The sequence below is a fragment of the Poecile atricapillus genome, chromosome 1 (genome assembly GCF_030490865.1).
Source record: "Poecile atricapillus isolate bPoeAtr1 chromosome 1, bPoeAtr1.hap1, whole genome shotgun sequence".
Classification (NCBI taxonomy): domain Eukaryota; kingdom Metazoa; phylum Chordata; class Aves; order Passeriformes; family Paridae; genus Poecile; species Poecile atricapillus.
This window is the reverse complement of record NC_081249.1, coordinates 111925966-111940692: the sequence shown is the minus strand read 5'-3', so window position 1 is coordinate 111940692 and position 14727 is coordinate 111925966. Positions and strand designations below refer to the sequence as shown.

At 37.3% G+C, this 14727-nt stretch overlaps 1 protein-coding gene across 2 annotated transcripts in view; it reads left to right on the top strand.

Annotated features, from left to right (window-relative positions):
* The window catches only part of EPHA6 (EPH receptor A6), a 372812-nt gene that overhangs the window by 306727 nt on the left and 51358 nt on the right, over positions 1-14727 (top strand). For both annotated transcript variants that reach the window (XM_058828207.1, XM_058828215.1), the window contains exons 12-13: positions 1088-1210; positions 14455-14516. In XM_058828207.1, coding sequence (XP_058684190.1) covers positions 1088-1210; positions 14455-14516 — 185 coding nt within the window. The remainder of the gene's footprint in view (positions 1-1087; positions 1211-14454; positions 14517-14727) is intronic.

The window sequence follows — 14727 nt, the reverse complement described above, 5'->3', positions numbered from 1 at the left end:
ATGGATGCTTACTTGATGCACTTGCAAAAATACCCAAATTATTCTGATTGTCAGTTTAGATTTATTGCCAGGTGGGAGAATCTTGACCCTGTGCTTTCAAGTGAGATGTGCAGAGCTGTCATTTCAGATCCATCTTTGATGCTGTCACTCACTGAGCACTAACATGAGGAAGTTGAAATGATGTCTGCAGATCTCTACAAATGCTGAAAGCTGAAACAGCAGATCAAATGCTCAGGCATCTTCATTTCTCACCACTGCTGTAGATATGTCACACATATTTATTTTAAAAGAGGTGGAAGAGACAATCATTGTTTCCAGGAATAAAACTGTACCTGTAGGCAATGAGAAGAATATAGAGTTTATTATACTGAAAGCATAAAATGTGTTGAGTTTCTGGTGAGAGCAAAGCAGAAAAGGGGCCATGTCCATATTGCCTAAAATTAAAAAGTTACAATTACATGAAAAGTATATTAAAAAGCTAAAAATCTTTAGACATCATCTATACTCCTGTTTTTTGCCTGTATCAGTATATTGACAGGCGTTGGGAGGTTTGACAAGAAGCTCTGACTGATGGTGACTGATGATGACTGATTCTTGACACAGAATTCAGTATTTTAGCTGAAAATTCTGGTTCTCCTTTGCCTCTTGCCTGACATGACTTTTGTCAGGTGGCTTTAAAACACTGGTGTAAAACAGCTTTGCTGATATAGCCTCACCTCTACTGGTCTGTCTTTGATTTGAACACAAAATTGTAACATGTCTCTATGGTGGAGTCATTTGGAATGCATTATGAGTATCCCACAGGTGCCATTTGCTGTTGAAACACAGATTTTTCTATTGCTCCTAGAAGTTCTGGAATTCTCCATTTGCAAACTATGCAAAAAACCTTTTTCTTGTTAAAGCTGTGTATTGTATGACTTGGTTAAAAAGCAAACAAAGGCTTTTAACTGCTTTTCATGAGATCTGTTCCTGTGAAACCACTGTTAACTCTGCAGAGATTTGGTTGTTCTTTCTTTAAACAGTCAACTTCTTTTGTTAGACAGAGAACAAGTCATTTGATTAATGATCATTTTTATTTCTTTGAAAGGATCCTTTCCGACCATTGGTGTGAAGTCTCTTTCGAGATTCCTGAGGGCGGGATTTTTAAATAGCATCCTGGCCTCACATCCAGTGGCAGGGGGTGGATCTTTACCCCCCAGCATTTCCTCTGGTAGGTATTCCAGCCTGTTCCCACACATCAGTTTTTCTCCTTCACTCTCTGCCCCATCTCTCCACACATCTCAGGGAAATAAAATTTGGTATGGGTCGGAAAGGGAGATCAGATGTCCTTTCCAATAAAGAGCCAAGCCAAAAGGAAATGGCAAAGACAATAACTTCTTGGGAACGAGCCATTTTCCTCAATTAATGTATAGGAGAAATTGTGAGGGAAAGTGGTCTGCAGTTAAGTGGCCAACCTAAATATTGGAAGAGAAAGCCTGGTATCCTCTAGTCATCCATTTCATGAAGCGTTTCTGTGCTCCAAAGAAGGAGAACTTTACACATGCCTCTGTCAAATCTCAGAATTTGTGGGATTCTGTGACTCTTCCCTAAAAATTCATATAGCCTTGCTAAAACATGGAAGCAAAACAAATTTGGAAAGGGAAAACTTAATTATGTATTAATTTTGTGTTTGATACCTTTGTGGGCTTTGGTAGCTGCAAGTTATATCTCATGAAAACCACCTTTTTTTTCTTTTTTTTTAAATAACTTTTACTGTGATTTGAACTCCTGTAATCCTGTTTAAATGAGTGAGGACAGGTTAGAGTCATCCTTTCCAAGACAGGCTACTTGTGCTGTTCATTCTCTTCTGGAGCCATTAAACACCATCTTCCATCAAAAGTAATAAATGAAAAGTAAATATATATAACTACAATTAAAACCAAATCAAAGTTCCTTTCCAAACTACATATTTCTGTGTAAAAATGGATCTGTGCATGGGCTAATGTCAGTCTGATATCTTTTCTGGACATCCTGCATTATCTGTAGTGTTACTTAAAAGTTTTTCTTGAATTAAAAAAAAATCTTTTCTGGCAAAAAGAGGGAGAAAATTGGAAAATTACATAATGTTATTGACTTGCTATACAAAGGAAACTATTGTACTTCTTTGTGCCCCATTTTCTCTACTGCAGTAATTCTAATCATAAGATGATTCTCACTTTTCTTTTTATTTCAAGTGCTATTTTTCTTTCTTTGCTTTCTTTGAATAGAAGCATCTCAGCAGTTTTGATGTCTTTTCTTATGACTTATGTTTGGGTTTCTTTTGTCGACAGTTTGTGAAATGCTTTCCATATTCTTTTCTCCATGGGATATCCAGAGTGTTTAATAGCCTTTAGGTGTTGTGGCAGTCAGCATCACAATGAAGTGGTACCTGTAACTAAACAACTATTGAAGAGGAAATAAAATTTCCCATAAAAATTCTCTGTTTTCAACACAGTGTTATGTAGAGCATCCCACTGATTCTGTTAAATTACAAATGGCCTCAAATTCATGAAAAGCCTTCTCAACTACCTCCCTCCACTTACAAGTTAATTTTGTAAAATCCTCAGAACTGTTGTTTTTGAGTGCTTGTAAACCTTTTGATCTTATGGACTGAAAACTCTTAAACACAGTTTGTTTAATGAAACTCATTCATATTGCCTTGCTATTAAATGTATTTTACTAATAATTGATTCAATCTGATGAAACATTGAAAATGGGAAGAAAATAGGAATGCAACTGCATGATGTGTAACAGTTAATGGAGATAAATGTTGTTGTTGATCATGTCAAAAGCAACAAAAAATAGAGCAAAGCAGCAACCCCAGAGAAAGGGAAGATTTTCAGTAGCTGAAAGTCAATGAAGAGCTGTGATATGGATGAGATAAGTTCCTTTGAGAAGGAATGCATGGGGGGGTCAGGGGGCATGAAGCCCTGCAGTGCAAGTCAGAAATTGCTGCCAACAGTTGAATCTCAACAATCTTACCTGTAGTGCTTCTATTTAACTCTTCCTTTTTCACTTTATCATATTTACATTTGTATTAAGCATGGTGCAAATTCTGAACTGCCTCTTTTTGTATCAGAGATGACATGGGGATGCCCTTTCCAATTCTCAATTGCTAAAAGCAGCTTTGCTTTACATGTAAACAAGAAAAAAAATCCCACACGTTTTTGAAAACAAAAAAAAAAAAAAAACAAGAAAAAAACTCCATGAAAACAAATCTTGGCAAGGTAGTGCTGATCTGGGATGTAAGAAACTCAGAACTGACTCTTGCTGTGCAGGATTCAGTGGAAATGTTTGGGCTTGTGTTGGACAGTAGCTCTCATAACCCTAACTGAGGTACTTAACATTTAATAACTGCAGAATTATAACCTAATTGTTTCATATACTGGTTATGGGTAAGATTTCAGTTAATTTAACTACATGGGAGACTTAAAATGCCAGCATTATTCTGCTATTAGGGTCACTGGGAACAGAGATAATGAGATGCTTTTTATTTACCAAAACCTTTAACTCAAGCTAAGTGGCAGATTCCCTTCCAAATACTCAGAAAATGTATTCCTTACTAAAGACAAAATGCTTTTAGATCTTTTTTCTACAAAATTCACCACAGATGTTTTAATGAAATACAGAACTAAACTAGAAAGCCTGCTATAAATAAGTGTCTGGAAAGCAGCTTGGCAGGGCCATGCAGCTGTCGGTTTCCTTTTTTCCCTTTCTACTTTAATCTCAGTAGTTGAGAGGAGTGTATTTCTTCTACTATTGCATTGACAGCTGATGTTCAGTTTTGTGTCATTCAGTTTTTATGCTGTGCAGAGATTCTCTTATGTAAAAGGTATCCTCATTTAGCCAACTTAAAGATTAATTTATGCTGTTGGGATGAGGAATTACATCTTTCTGCATAAATAGATTGTCTCAAATGTAGTTTTTTTTAAGTCTAGACATTACTTCTAATGCAATAGTGCTTATATTTGATAGTTACATCAAAAGCCTGTCACTGCTGTACAGGAGTTTCACCAGAAGCAAAACTTTAAGCAGGCAAGCAAAATTTATCCTAGATTCTTGCAAAAACAAGCCCATTTGCAGACAATAGCTTCCATTTTATTTAGCTATCATTTATGTCACAAATTACTTAAGTCCTTGTTATTCCACCTGTTAGCAGAAGGTCTGCAATGACAGATGGATTCACATGAGCAGTAAGTACTTTTTCTCAAGTGATAGCCTTGCATGTATTAAATAGAATTCTTAAACCACTTAGCATTTACACTCCTCATCATACTGATGCTGGCTCAAGCTGTGGAAGCTTCCTTCATGAGACATGAAAAGCCAGATTCTAAATGGCCAGAGCTGCATCTCTCTCTTCACATTCCAGCTCCTCCAAACTAAGCACCCTGCTCTTTGCTGCACCTGGGGGAAGCTCTCAGCTCGATCCTCTTGCAGCTCCTGATGGAAGTGACATGTGAAGGGTTTGTTGTGTAAATGCCCTCCTGGCAGAAGTTACAGGCAGGAAGCTTCACTGTGCACCACTGCCTTTGAAAAGCCAGAGATTGCTCAGCTTGATGAGCTGGAAAGGAAAAGAGGGAAAGCAAATACCTCTCCTATTGTTCCTCTCAGGCTGAACTCCTTCACTGAGTTTTTCTGTCAACAAGAGCTAGAGATGGGTGCCAGGCTATGAGCTCCCATGGAAAGGTTCTGTTTGTCAAACCTCTCCATCAGACTGTTCATCTGCATTAGCAGGAGAGGTGGGAGAGCAATCAAAATTATTCTTGCCATAAACTCCTCTCTGTGAATATCATCTCCCCATGTGGTCAGCAGCTGGACCTTTGCCCCTGTTCCACTCACAGAGCCCCTCTCTGAAGCTTCTGTGAAAGTATCCTGATGTTATTTTTTAATGGAGTATGACCATCAGGTATTTCCTGACACTTAATTTGTGAGCCCTAACTATCCAGCTCCTTCACATTGTAGGGAAAACAGAAGCAAAGACATTTGGCTTGATGGCAGAGGCTATCCCCTCTTCAGTGTTTTACTGCTTAGTTATTTAGGGCTCTTTGTCTGACACACATTACAATGTTCACATTTATTCCACAGAGCTCCTCAAAAAAACTCAGGCATAATTGTACAGTACTAAACTAGATGACTATCAGTTTTCTTTTGCCCAAAATTAATATTTTATTACAATTTCCAAGTGCACCTGAGCGAGCCCATTATTCTTGATATTGTATAAACTGACACTTGAAAGCAAATTGTATTGACAGACCTTTATTGAACAAAATTACTCAACAAGAACCATCAAGGAGCAATTGTACATTGTGAATTCAACTATGATTATAGTACTCCAATAATGAGAAAAGTAACTTCTTTTTCCACCCCCCCAAGTCAATGTATTTTTCTTTACTCTGAATTCCAGCACCTACACTTCTATATTTGCTGTTAAATGAAAATTGCTAATTCTTTCCCAGTGACTAACAAATTGATTCTTCTGTTTCATATGAATGTCCTGGGATACCTGAGCCCAATGGCTCGTCCAGTTTATTCTTTCCAGCCTCAGTGCTGGAATGTTTAGTTTATAAACCCTACAACTAATACATAATGGCATGTATTTTCTGAGAACAGAAGTTCAAATGTAGATGGACATTCCCATTAGGCAGGCAGAGAGTACTTCTGAACCAAAATAAGGATGAGCAGCAAGTAGCATTTATACTGAAAGAAACATATTTTGTGCTGGTCGACCAGGAACTGGGATTAAGCTCTGATGTAGGATGTGGTAAAAGAAGGTTTTCATTCTTCACCCTTGATTAATGTCTCATTTCATGCTCAGTTGGTCTTGGTAAACAATTCCAAACATTTAAGTCCTAGAAGCCCAGGAAAATGTATTCACATATGTAGTAATTTTTACATAATATACACTACTATTGCATATTTTTTTAAATCTGCCTACAGAAAATGTGGAATTTATTGTTAGAAGAATGTTAGTTGAAGAAAATTGCTGTTCCTTACTAACAGAAGCAGAAAGATCTGAAGAGGAGAGCAGGAGGAGCCTGACATGTACACAGAAGTATATTTGTAAATGAGATGCACACAGATTTTATTCGTCTCAAGAGTAAGGGAAAACTAAATTCCCTTTTTTGCCAGTGGTAAAACACAGGATGTAAAAGCATAATCAGAACCAGTTCATTTTTGTGAGATGGGAGGCAGGAGAAACAGCTAACTTGAACAATGTTTAAAGAATTTTGGTCTGTTTTAGGTAGGAAGCCAGTGTGCCTTTACCAAATTCAACTTGCTGGAGTAAGCATTCCCAGGCCCAAATACTGAGTATGGGAAATAATCTTCCTAAATCTGAATTTTACACAGTGGTATTTAGGCCTGAACAGCCTTTTTAGGTGGCTTGTGCAGTTGGTGAAGATTAGACAATCCTGTACAGACTCGTATCACCTGTCTGTGACACACAGGCAGAGTCAGAGTTGGAGGGAGAAGCGTGATAATGTGTGCCTTCATGTTCTGAAGGTAAAAACTCTCAAAGAGAAATGATGAAAAACCCTAGGAAATCACAAAAATATCACTATGTTTGGTCCAGGGCATCATGTATTTCTGGGAGCCCTGACTTGTGATGTTTTATTTTCTTAATTTTGGATTTTGCAGTCCACACGTTACAACCAAAGGTTCCTTTGTGGGTTTTTTTTTGTGTTGATGTGCAACCTCCACTACATCAGCACATGAGAAATGATGCCTTGCTCATAAAGGAAGAGTGGTGGATCATGAGTTTCTTATAGCTCAGTGGTATCTCAGATGTTTAATCTTTATGTAGACTAAAGGGAAATGAGGCAAAACAGCTCAAATAGTAAATGGAAAAATACATAAAGGATATCCTAAAGTCATGTCAGAATCCTATAAACTTCTCAATTAGGCATAATATTGAATAAACAATAAAAGAATAGGACCAAAATAATACCTTATGAAAGCACAAAAACCTGTTTCATTGTAACCTTAGGTATGCTTTTTAAAATTTTTTTAAATTTTTTATTTTTTATTTTGCTCCTTTTCAAATTTACATTGTAGCCTACAGCTTCTAAATATAATGCCCCTATGATAATAAGTAAATTCACAACAGAGATTAAGTAGGATTTGCTTCTTGTGTTCCCTAAGAACTTGTTATGAATCATGGCAGACTGAGTATGAAGTGCAGAAGCCCCCAGTGCACAGATTTCACATTGTTTAAATTCCTTTACGTGCTCTGGGGTCAGCAGGGCAAGGGATCATGGATGCAGTTGGACTCTGTGGTTTAATTCTGAACCAGAGAGCATCCCTTGCTCTTTGCACAGGAGGATGTGGATTGGTATGAGCTCTGAGGAGCTTCAGGGTGAGATGTCATTAGATTAAGTGAAATATGCTGAATTTCAGTTATAAAATAACTGAGGTGAATTGTTTTGGTTAATCCAACTGGGCAAAAGTCTCTCTCTTACAATGAATCTGAACAGATTGTGTTATCTGTTGTGATTTTTTTTTCCTCTTTGCTTCAGTGTTAAAGCAGAAGTGCCAGTTTTTCTATTTCTATAATATTATTTTAGTCATTATTTCTCTCTCACCTACCCATCCCCCAAGTAGTGACAAAAAACACCTATTTCTTCTGGTTTTACCCTCTCCTGCATTCCACTTGCTTTTCTCATGGAAAGATAAGGATCAGAAAATGAATCATGGAAACAACATAGCTGCTTTCTCTTTACAATTCCACTTTCCTTCCCTCTAAATCTTCCAGAATATCTTCTGGAGGCACACTGGAGGATTGATGTGGATTAGGGTTTGCAGGAGCAGCAGGACTGCTCAAATTTCTGTTGTCCAAAGCACATTCTCCCTTTGTGAGGAACCAGGAGAGCCGCTTGCAGCCTGCAACACGAGGGGAGGGCCAGAAGGTTTGAGAAGGTATTTCATAAATATACATACAGACTTTTCCTCCCTTCCAAAACACACCCACAGGCACAAATTCTTGCCAGTGGGTCACAGGGTAGTAAGTGGAAAAGCATTTAATGTATAATTACACAAAAACAGCTCAGAGAATGGGTTTATATTATGAAATATTTTCAGATTATGGATCCAGATTCAGATTGTGTGGATACAGTAAAGCCTCAGGTAGCAGTTATAGCTGTGTGGCCATACCTTACTAACATTTAAACAGTATCTTATGGTCATTCCTGTGTTTTGAATTGTTATTATTTCATTTTGCAGAAGTATCTTCCCCTGACTAAACTAACTTAATGACATTAACTTGTTTATTAACTTGTTTATTAATGATATTAACTTGATTAATGATATTTGGTATATAGGCATGAGAAAATCCAAAGTGCTCTAGCAGCAAAATAAATAGGTGATTTCCTGTGGCAGCCAGATGTAAATATGTTACCCCATCCAGTTTGCAAACTCTGGCTTCTAAACTCTCAAAAAGGAGTTTGGAACTGTGACTTCTTTTTGAAGCTGCTTGGATGCAGGTCTTCATCAGGGGCCTTCTGTCATGTGAGTCAATAATTCAAGTGTGGTGGTTTGCAGTAGAATTCACACTGGCTTCATGTGAATTGATGTGGGCTAACAATGCAAAGCTAAAAATGAGAAGAGGCAGAATTATTTCTAGTCAATTTTTTTTTTTGTTCATAATCTTTAGTTTCATTTCTTTTTTCTTTCACCCGTTTTGTATTACGGGAAAATGTTTTTTTATTAAGTGAAATTAATTCTTTCACACTGAAAAAGGCATTTTCAGTTGTGACAGCAGAGAAGCAGCTGCAGTGCCATGGCTCTCTGGTTTGGCAGTGCATGGAGCAGGTGTCAGCTCCAGGAGTGGCTCCCAGGGCATTCCCTGCCTTTCCCTGGGAGTGCTCTGGGTGCTGGGGGAGGCTCAGCCCTGTGTTTGGGGCTGGCTGATCCCTCTGGCTTTAGCAGGAGATAAATCCCTGGGCAGCCAACAGCAGGACATGGCTCTGGAGTGAAAAGATGCCTGACAGGGAGGTGATTTCCTGAGCCACGTGGATTCTGATCTGCAGAAGTGGTGGAGCGATATTTTCTAAATTGAACCAGGGAACAGGTGCCAACCTGTGCTGATTTAAGTGAAAGAATGGGTATCATGTGTTTGTGTTAACAAATCTATCCCCATAATTGGTATTAGAGATTTTATTATAAGTCTGTAGAAAAAGAACGTGTGCTAACTGTTCTTTTTGGAGGATTAATCTTACATAAAACATTCATTAAAGGAGTCTTTGCTGCATTATTTAAAATGACAACAGGAGACAACAAGCTGAATATTTTGTCATTGATATGACATTTCAGATTCTCCTTCTTATTCATCACTCTGGCACTCAATTAAATTGCATGCTATCAAAACCTTGTGTTGTGAAAAAAAAATACAGAACTAAAAATATATACAATGTGAATTTCAGATTTAATCGGTGTTTTACATTATTCTGCAATGTATGGCTTTTTTTGCTTTGGTTTTTTTTTTTCATTCCTGCTTATTAAAAAGATGTCAAGCAGATTGATCAATGGAAAATACAAAATTGCAGCATATTCTGAGGCAGCATGACATCAATACAGTTTGTTTGTCATTTTCACTGGTTTTATTTGAGTAGCACTGAAGTACAGCTGAGTGGGAAAACTCCAGTGAGGAATTTTCTTAGGGAAAGTTGTCAAAAGCAGTCAGCCTCTTGGCACGAGGTGGGAGTTGTCTCAAAACAGTGAACAGCCCCTGCACCTTCTATGGATTCATCTCAGTTGTGATAAATTGAATTCCTGTCCTTTCCCTGCCCCATGCCAAGGCCCAGTACTGCTCTTGTGTGTTCAGTGTGGCTTTCTGAGGTGCTGGAACTCTGAAATGGATCTCCCAGAGACACAGTTACTCCACCTGCAAGGAGGGAAAAATGCTTTAGACAATATCCCACATGTGTCTGGGCAGGAATATTTATGGTTTCACAAAAAATCTGAGAACAGAGAATATGGGGATGATACCAGTGTGTGTGTTGTGTATAAATACAGTTATTATTTCATGTTGTTACATTGGCTATGTAGTAGAATGATACATCTGTTATAAGGTGCTGCAAATTATAAATGTGATATGTGTAGTGTGTAAAATCTGTATTTGGGGTTCAAACCTATTGCCTCAGGGCACTCTATAAATTCCTCTGCTTTAAAAAGTCTGTCTTCTCACAGTACTCCCCACTCCAGCAGTGCTAAGCATCTAAAACTGCTGAAAGTCTGATTTGTTTGACTGATTTGATCACTGAATCCATCTCAAACATTTTTATTTCATCCTCCCCCAATTCAAACAAGAAGCTGTGTGCTCTCCTCCAGCAATGCCCGCAGTTTTCATCTCCTTTGTTCCAAGCCCTCAGCCCTTTTCAGTGTCCTTTTCCCATTCCTTGTGTGGCTCTTGACTGTCAAACTAACTTGGTTCTTCAGATCCTTTTCCTGTACCTGTTCCTGTATCCATGTGGAAACTCTCCCCTGAACTGGGCAATTCTTTGGGCTGGATATTGGGTGTGTTCCCATGCCAGGAGGTGCAGCCAAATTTGTGGAGGTCACTATCACTCCCAGGAATGCCTTCACTGCCATCTGTATCCCCCTGCTCTTTGTCCTTAAACCTATTTATTCTCCATCCTTTGTGCTGTAAGCAATCCTAGGAGAATAACTCAATGCCTTCCAGCTTTGCATTAGCCTACCCCTTGATAAAATCTTCAAATATTGCTTCTCTGTCTCGGAGACTTCTCTGCTCCACTCCCATTTATTCATTCCTGTTCTTGTTTTGAGGATGAAGAATTCTTAAGTACAATGAGAACAATGTGAATTTTTGTAATCTAAGTAATGGGGCTTTTTTTAAAAAAATTATTTAGATGCAGACACTACAGTAGTTTAGAAATCTCCCAGTATTATTTTTAAAGTCAGTTTTGTAGTCCTCTTTAAAACTAAAGCAATGTTTTGTGTTTGTACAGGGGTCTAGACATACATTTCTGAACTCAAATTGCACTACTTTACAAAGGATAACATAAAGAATAACATTCCCACTGGATTCAACTGTGTACCAGAGTTTTTTACTGTATCTTCAGGCCACCCTAACAACAGCTGGGACATTTTTAATCCACAGGTGCTCCAAAGACAAATACTGTGCTGGCTAAAAATTACTGCCACAGCCTGGCTTGGAATACTTAAATAGCTCCAGGGATAAATTAAACTTGCAGCCAAAATCAGGTGGCTTTTATCAAGTGCTGCCACTAAAGACCGGATTATTTGAGAATTTAGGTTTGTGTCCAGATTAAAGATTTGTGCTTCAGATAATCAAGTGATGGATCCAGGTTTATTTTCATGGTGTCATGACACATTGTGGTGTCTTGACACAATCTCACCTCAATTTCATTTGAAATTTAGGTAGCGTGGCAAGCGATACAGACTAAGTCAGTGGGAAGCTATCAGCATAAGTGGCTACATTTATTGATGATATGCTGATTTTCTGATATACAGCAACCTGTTAGAAGGAAAATGCTGCTTTTTTTGGTGTATTTAATGCCATTCCTGTGCTGTCACTTGGAAGAGCTGGTTTTGTGTTAAGGCATGTCATTTCAAGTCATTCAAGTTGAGTGGTTTAAAACCTCCTTGTCCAGTGAAAAAAAAAATCAAAATCTCTTTTTTACAGAAAGATTCTTTACAAAAATATACAGATTAAGGCATATAAAATTTATATATATAAAATTATGTTAAAGCATACACGTGCCTATAAATAATAATAAATATAATATATTAATTAAATTATATTAATAATTTAATAAATATAACTATATGTATATTTTTATAATCTATCTTATATTTTATAATGTATATTTTATATAATAAATATAGATTAATATAATTGTAATCCAAATTAAATAAATATGAATATGTTTATATAATTTAATATATAAATATTATTGAAACCTATTTTATATTATAGAATTATATTTTATAATTTACATTATGTGATGAAATTATATATTAAGTGTATTTCATAGTTACTTTAATCTAGGAGCATAGGGTCTGAGCAAAAGGAAGTACAGGTGGGTTTGTTTATTTTTGGAGGGAGGAATATTTTGTGAGAGAATGTAGAAGAATTAATAGTTCTGTTTAACAAGTATGAAAATAATTTGTTTGAAGGATATGAATCTAAGGAGCATAAAAGCTGTAATGTGAGTCTGTGAGCCTCTAGAGAATCTTACAGCTTCTGGAAAGTGTAGAGTGCCAAAGGATTACCCTCAGGAAATCAGGGGTGCTGTTTTAAAGCTCTATTTGTCCTTCCTTTGAAATGCAGATTTTCCATACAGGTGTTTTAGTTGTTGATTTACCCAGAATGAGAAATTTCTGGGTAACTTCTACCTGACCAAATATGCCATCTGAAAGCCAGCTTCACACCCCTATTTATTGAGAAATGCTATTGTCTGCATCAATTCAGAAATTACTACTTGCTCGAGAGGGTTTTGTAGAGTGTAAGATTTTCTAGCACCAGGCTGCAGCTGGTTTAATTTCCTAGATTATAGGATTTCCCTTTCATGTGGAGGTGTCAGCCCTGTGACAGTAAGGAAATGATAAAGGTAAGGAAATCTGGGGCATTCATGTGCTTGGGACTAAAGAAGGAACCCTAAAGAGAGTGGGCTGTACAACCAGTCATCATGAGCAAACTGAACTAAAGGAAACACAAATTTTTAATATGCTCTGATCTCTAAGAGCTTAAAAGTGATGTATCTTTTCAGGTTATAATGCAAAACTAAGGTATAAAGAATGGGTGCAGATGAATATAATTGATTTGGTGGCAGATGCCCATCAGCAGCTGAGTCTAAATATTCAGTTAAAAAGAAAGAAACTGGTTATTCTTCACACTTCCAAGGGCTGTCCAAAAAGACTATCAAGGCATCTGGGAATTTTCACACACAAAAAAAAAAAATAAAAAATGTAGTATTGTGACAACACTATGAAATATTTTATTCATTGAAGATGTGAACATGAGAGTCAATACAGAAAAAACCACAAATATTATTAGAGGAAATGAGCAATATGATAGGACCTGCAGAAAGACCAGACTAAGCAGAATGGGCACCACCAGGAAGCCAAAACTCTGCATTTGTCTGGCAAACACAGAAATGAATCATTCACTTTTTTTAGATTGAAGGTTAACTGTAACAGCTCAGGAGAAATACCAGTCTGTGGCCTGTTGTACCTTGTGGACAGTTAAATAAACACTTCCACTATTAAACAAACTGAACAGAAATGCACAATTGTGCTGGATCAAAATGTCCTTCTATGCTTTATCAGCCCGAGCACTGTGCTTGTTTCCCCATCCCCTCATCCAAAAAAATCACAAACATAATTTGAGCAGGAGATGAAAAAAAAAAGTGATGAAAGAGTCTTCTTTTGGGCTTGAAAAATACTGTCCCAGCTAGTGTGGAACTGGGGAAGTGAAATGGGGGACTCACAGTGTCAGCACTTGGCATAGCTCTGGTTTCCCACAAACCCCAAAAGAGATGAGCATTCCCAGGAAAAGAAAAGTGCCATTTTAAGACTTTTCACTTTCCTAATCTTACTAAGATTCTTCTTCATTCATTTTTTTTGTATAGAATAGCTGCTCTGTGATATTAGTAATCATAAGAATTGCTGTGCAGCCTGATTGCCCCTCTCCTATCAAGCACTTGTACAGGGGTGTTTTTTAAAGGTTACCAGCAGTGAGGTGGTGTTTAAGTTAAATATATGCTTCAAAAGTGTATCTTCTGATTTGGATACCCTTTCAAGAAATAAATACAGTGTCTTGTTCTGCTTCAGTTTGGATATGGTACCACCCTGGGACTGTGCTGGTTGAGCAGAACCTTGATTTGGGTAACACTGTGTTTAGGTATTTACAAACATATGAATTCAGAGTTTTGCTGGATTATGCACACCCAGTGCACACATCTAGGTCTAGGAGAGCTTTTTTTGTGAGACCCCATTCTATCTGTGTCCTGTGCTCCTAAGTAACTGAGATATTTTTCTTTGAGAGGAAAATTATGACTCTCAGTTTGTAATTCCTTGGACATGGCTCATGAATATTTGGATTTTGCCTTAATTCAGATAACATTCCAAAATATTACATGGCAAGTTGTGCTATGTGGAGATAGCAGGCTCTTCTTTGATCATTTTTAAAGGAGAATACACCAAAGTGAATGATGTGCCTTCAGCTAAACCAGTAAGACCAGTAAGAACCCAAAAACATTAAAAAAAAAAAAATTAAAAAAAAGGTACAGAAAATAATTCTTAGGGAGTAACACAGGGAATTGTGTTTGTGATATAAGTGAGAAATTTGGAAATATTTTTTATATTCAGCTCCTGTGAATAACCTCTGCAGAACAGCTAGAATTGTAAAAGCCCCATAATATGTCCATAATCCTAATGTGTCTTTTTGCTGTTTTGCAGGCAGACCAGTAATGATTGTAGTTGAATACATGGAGAACGGATCCCTTGACTCCTTCCTGCGGGTGAGGTGCCATTTTCTGATGACATTTGAATCAGAAACCATTCTAGGTTAAGATTTTAAATCATTTATCACGAATTAATTTCTACATAATGTTATTCATGGATTTTTAGTGAAGAATAGAAGCCTGTTCCCCGGGGTACATTTCTGACGTACAGTAATACATTAGAGCACGGCTAGAAAAAAAGGAAGATTTAAACTTCAGAATATAATTG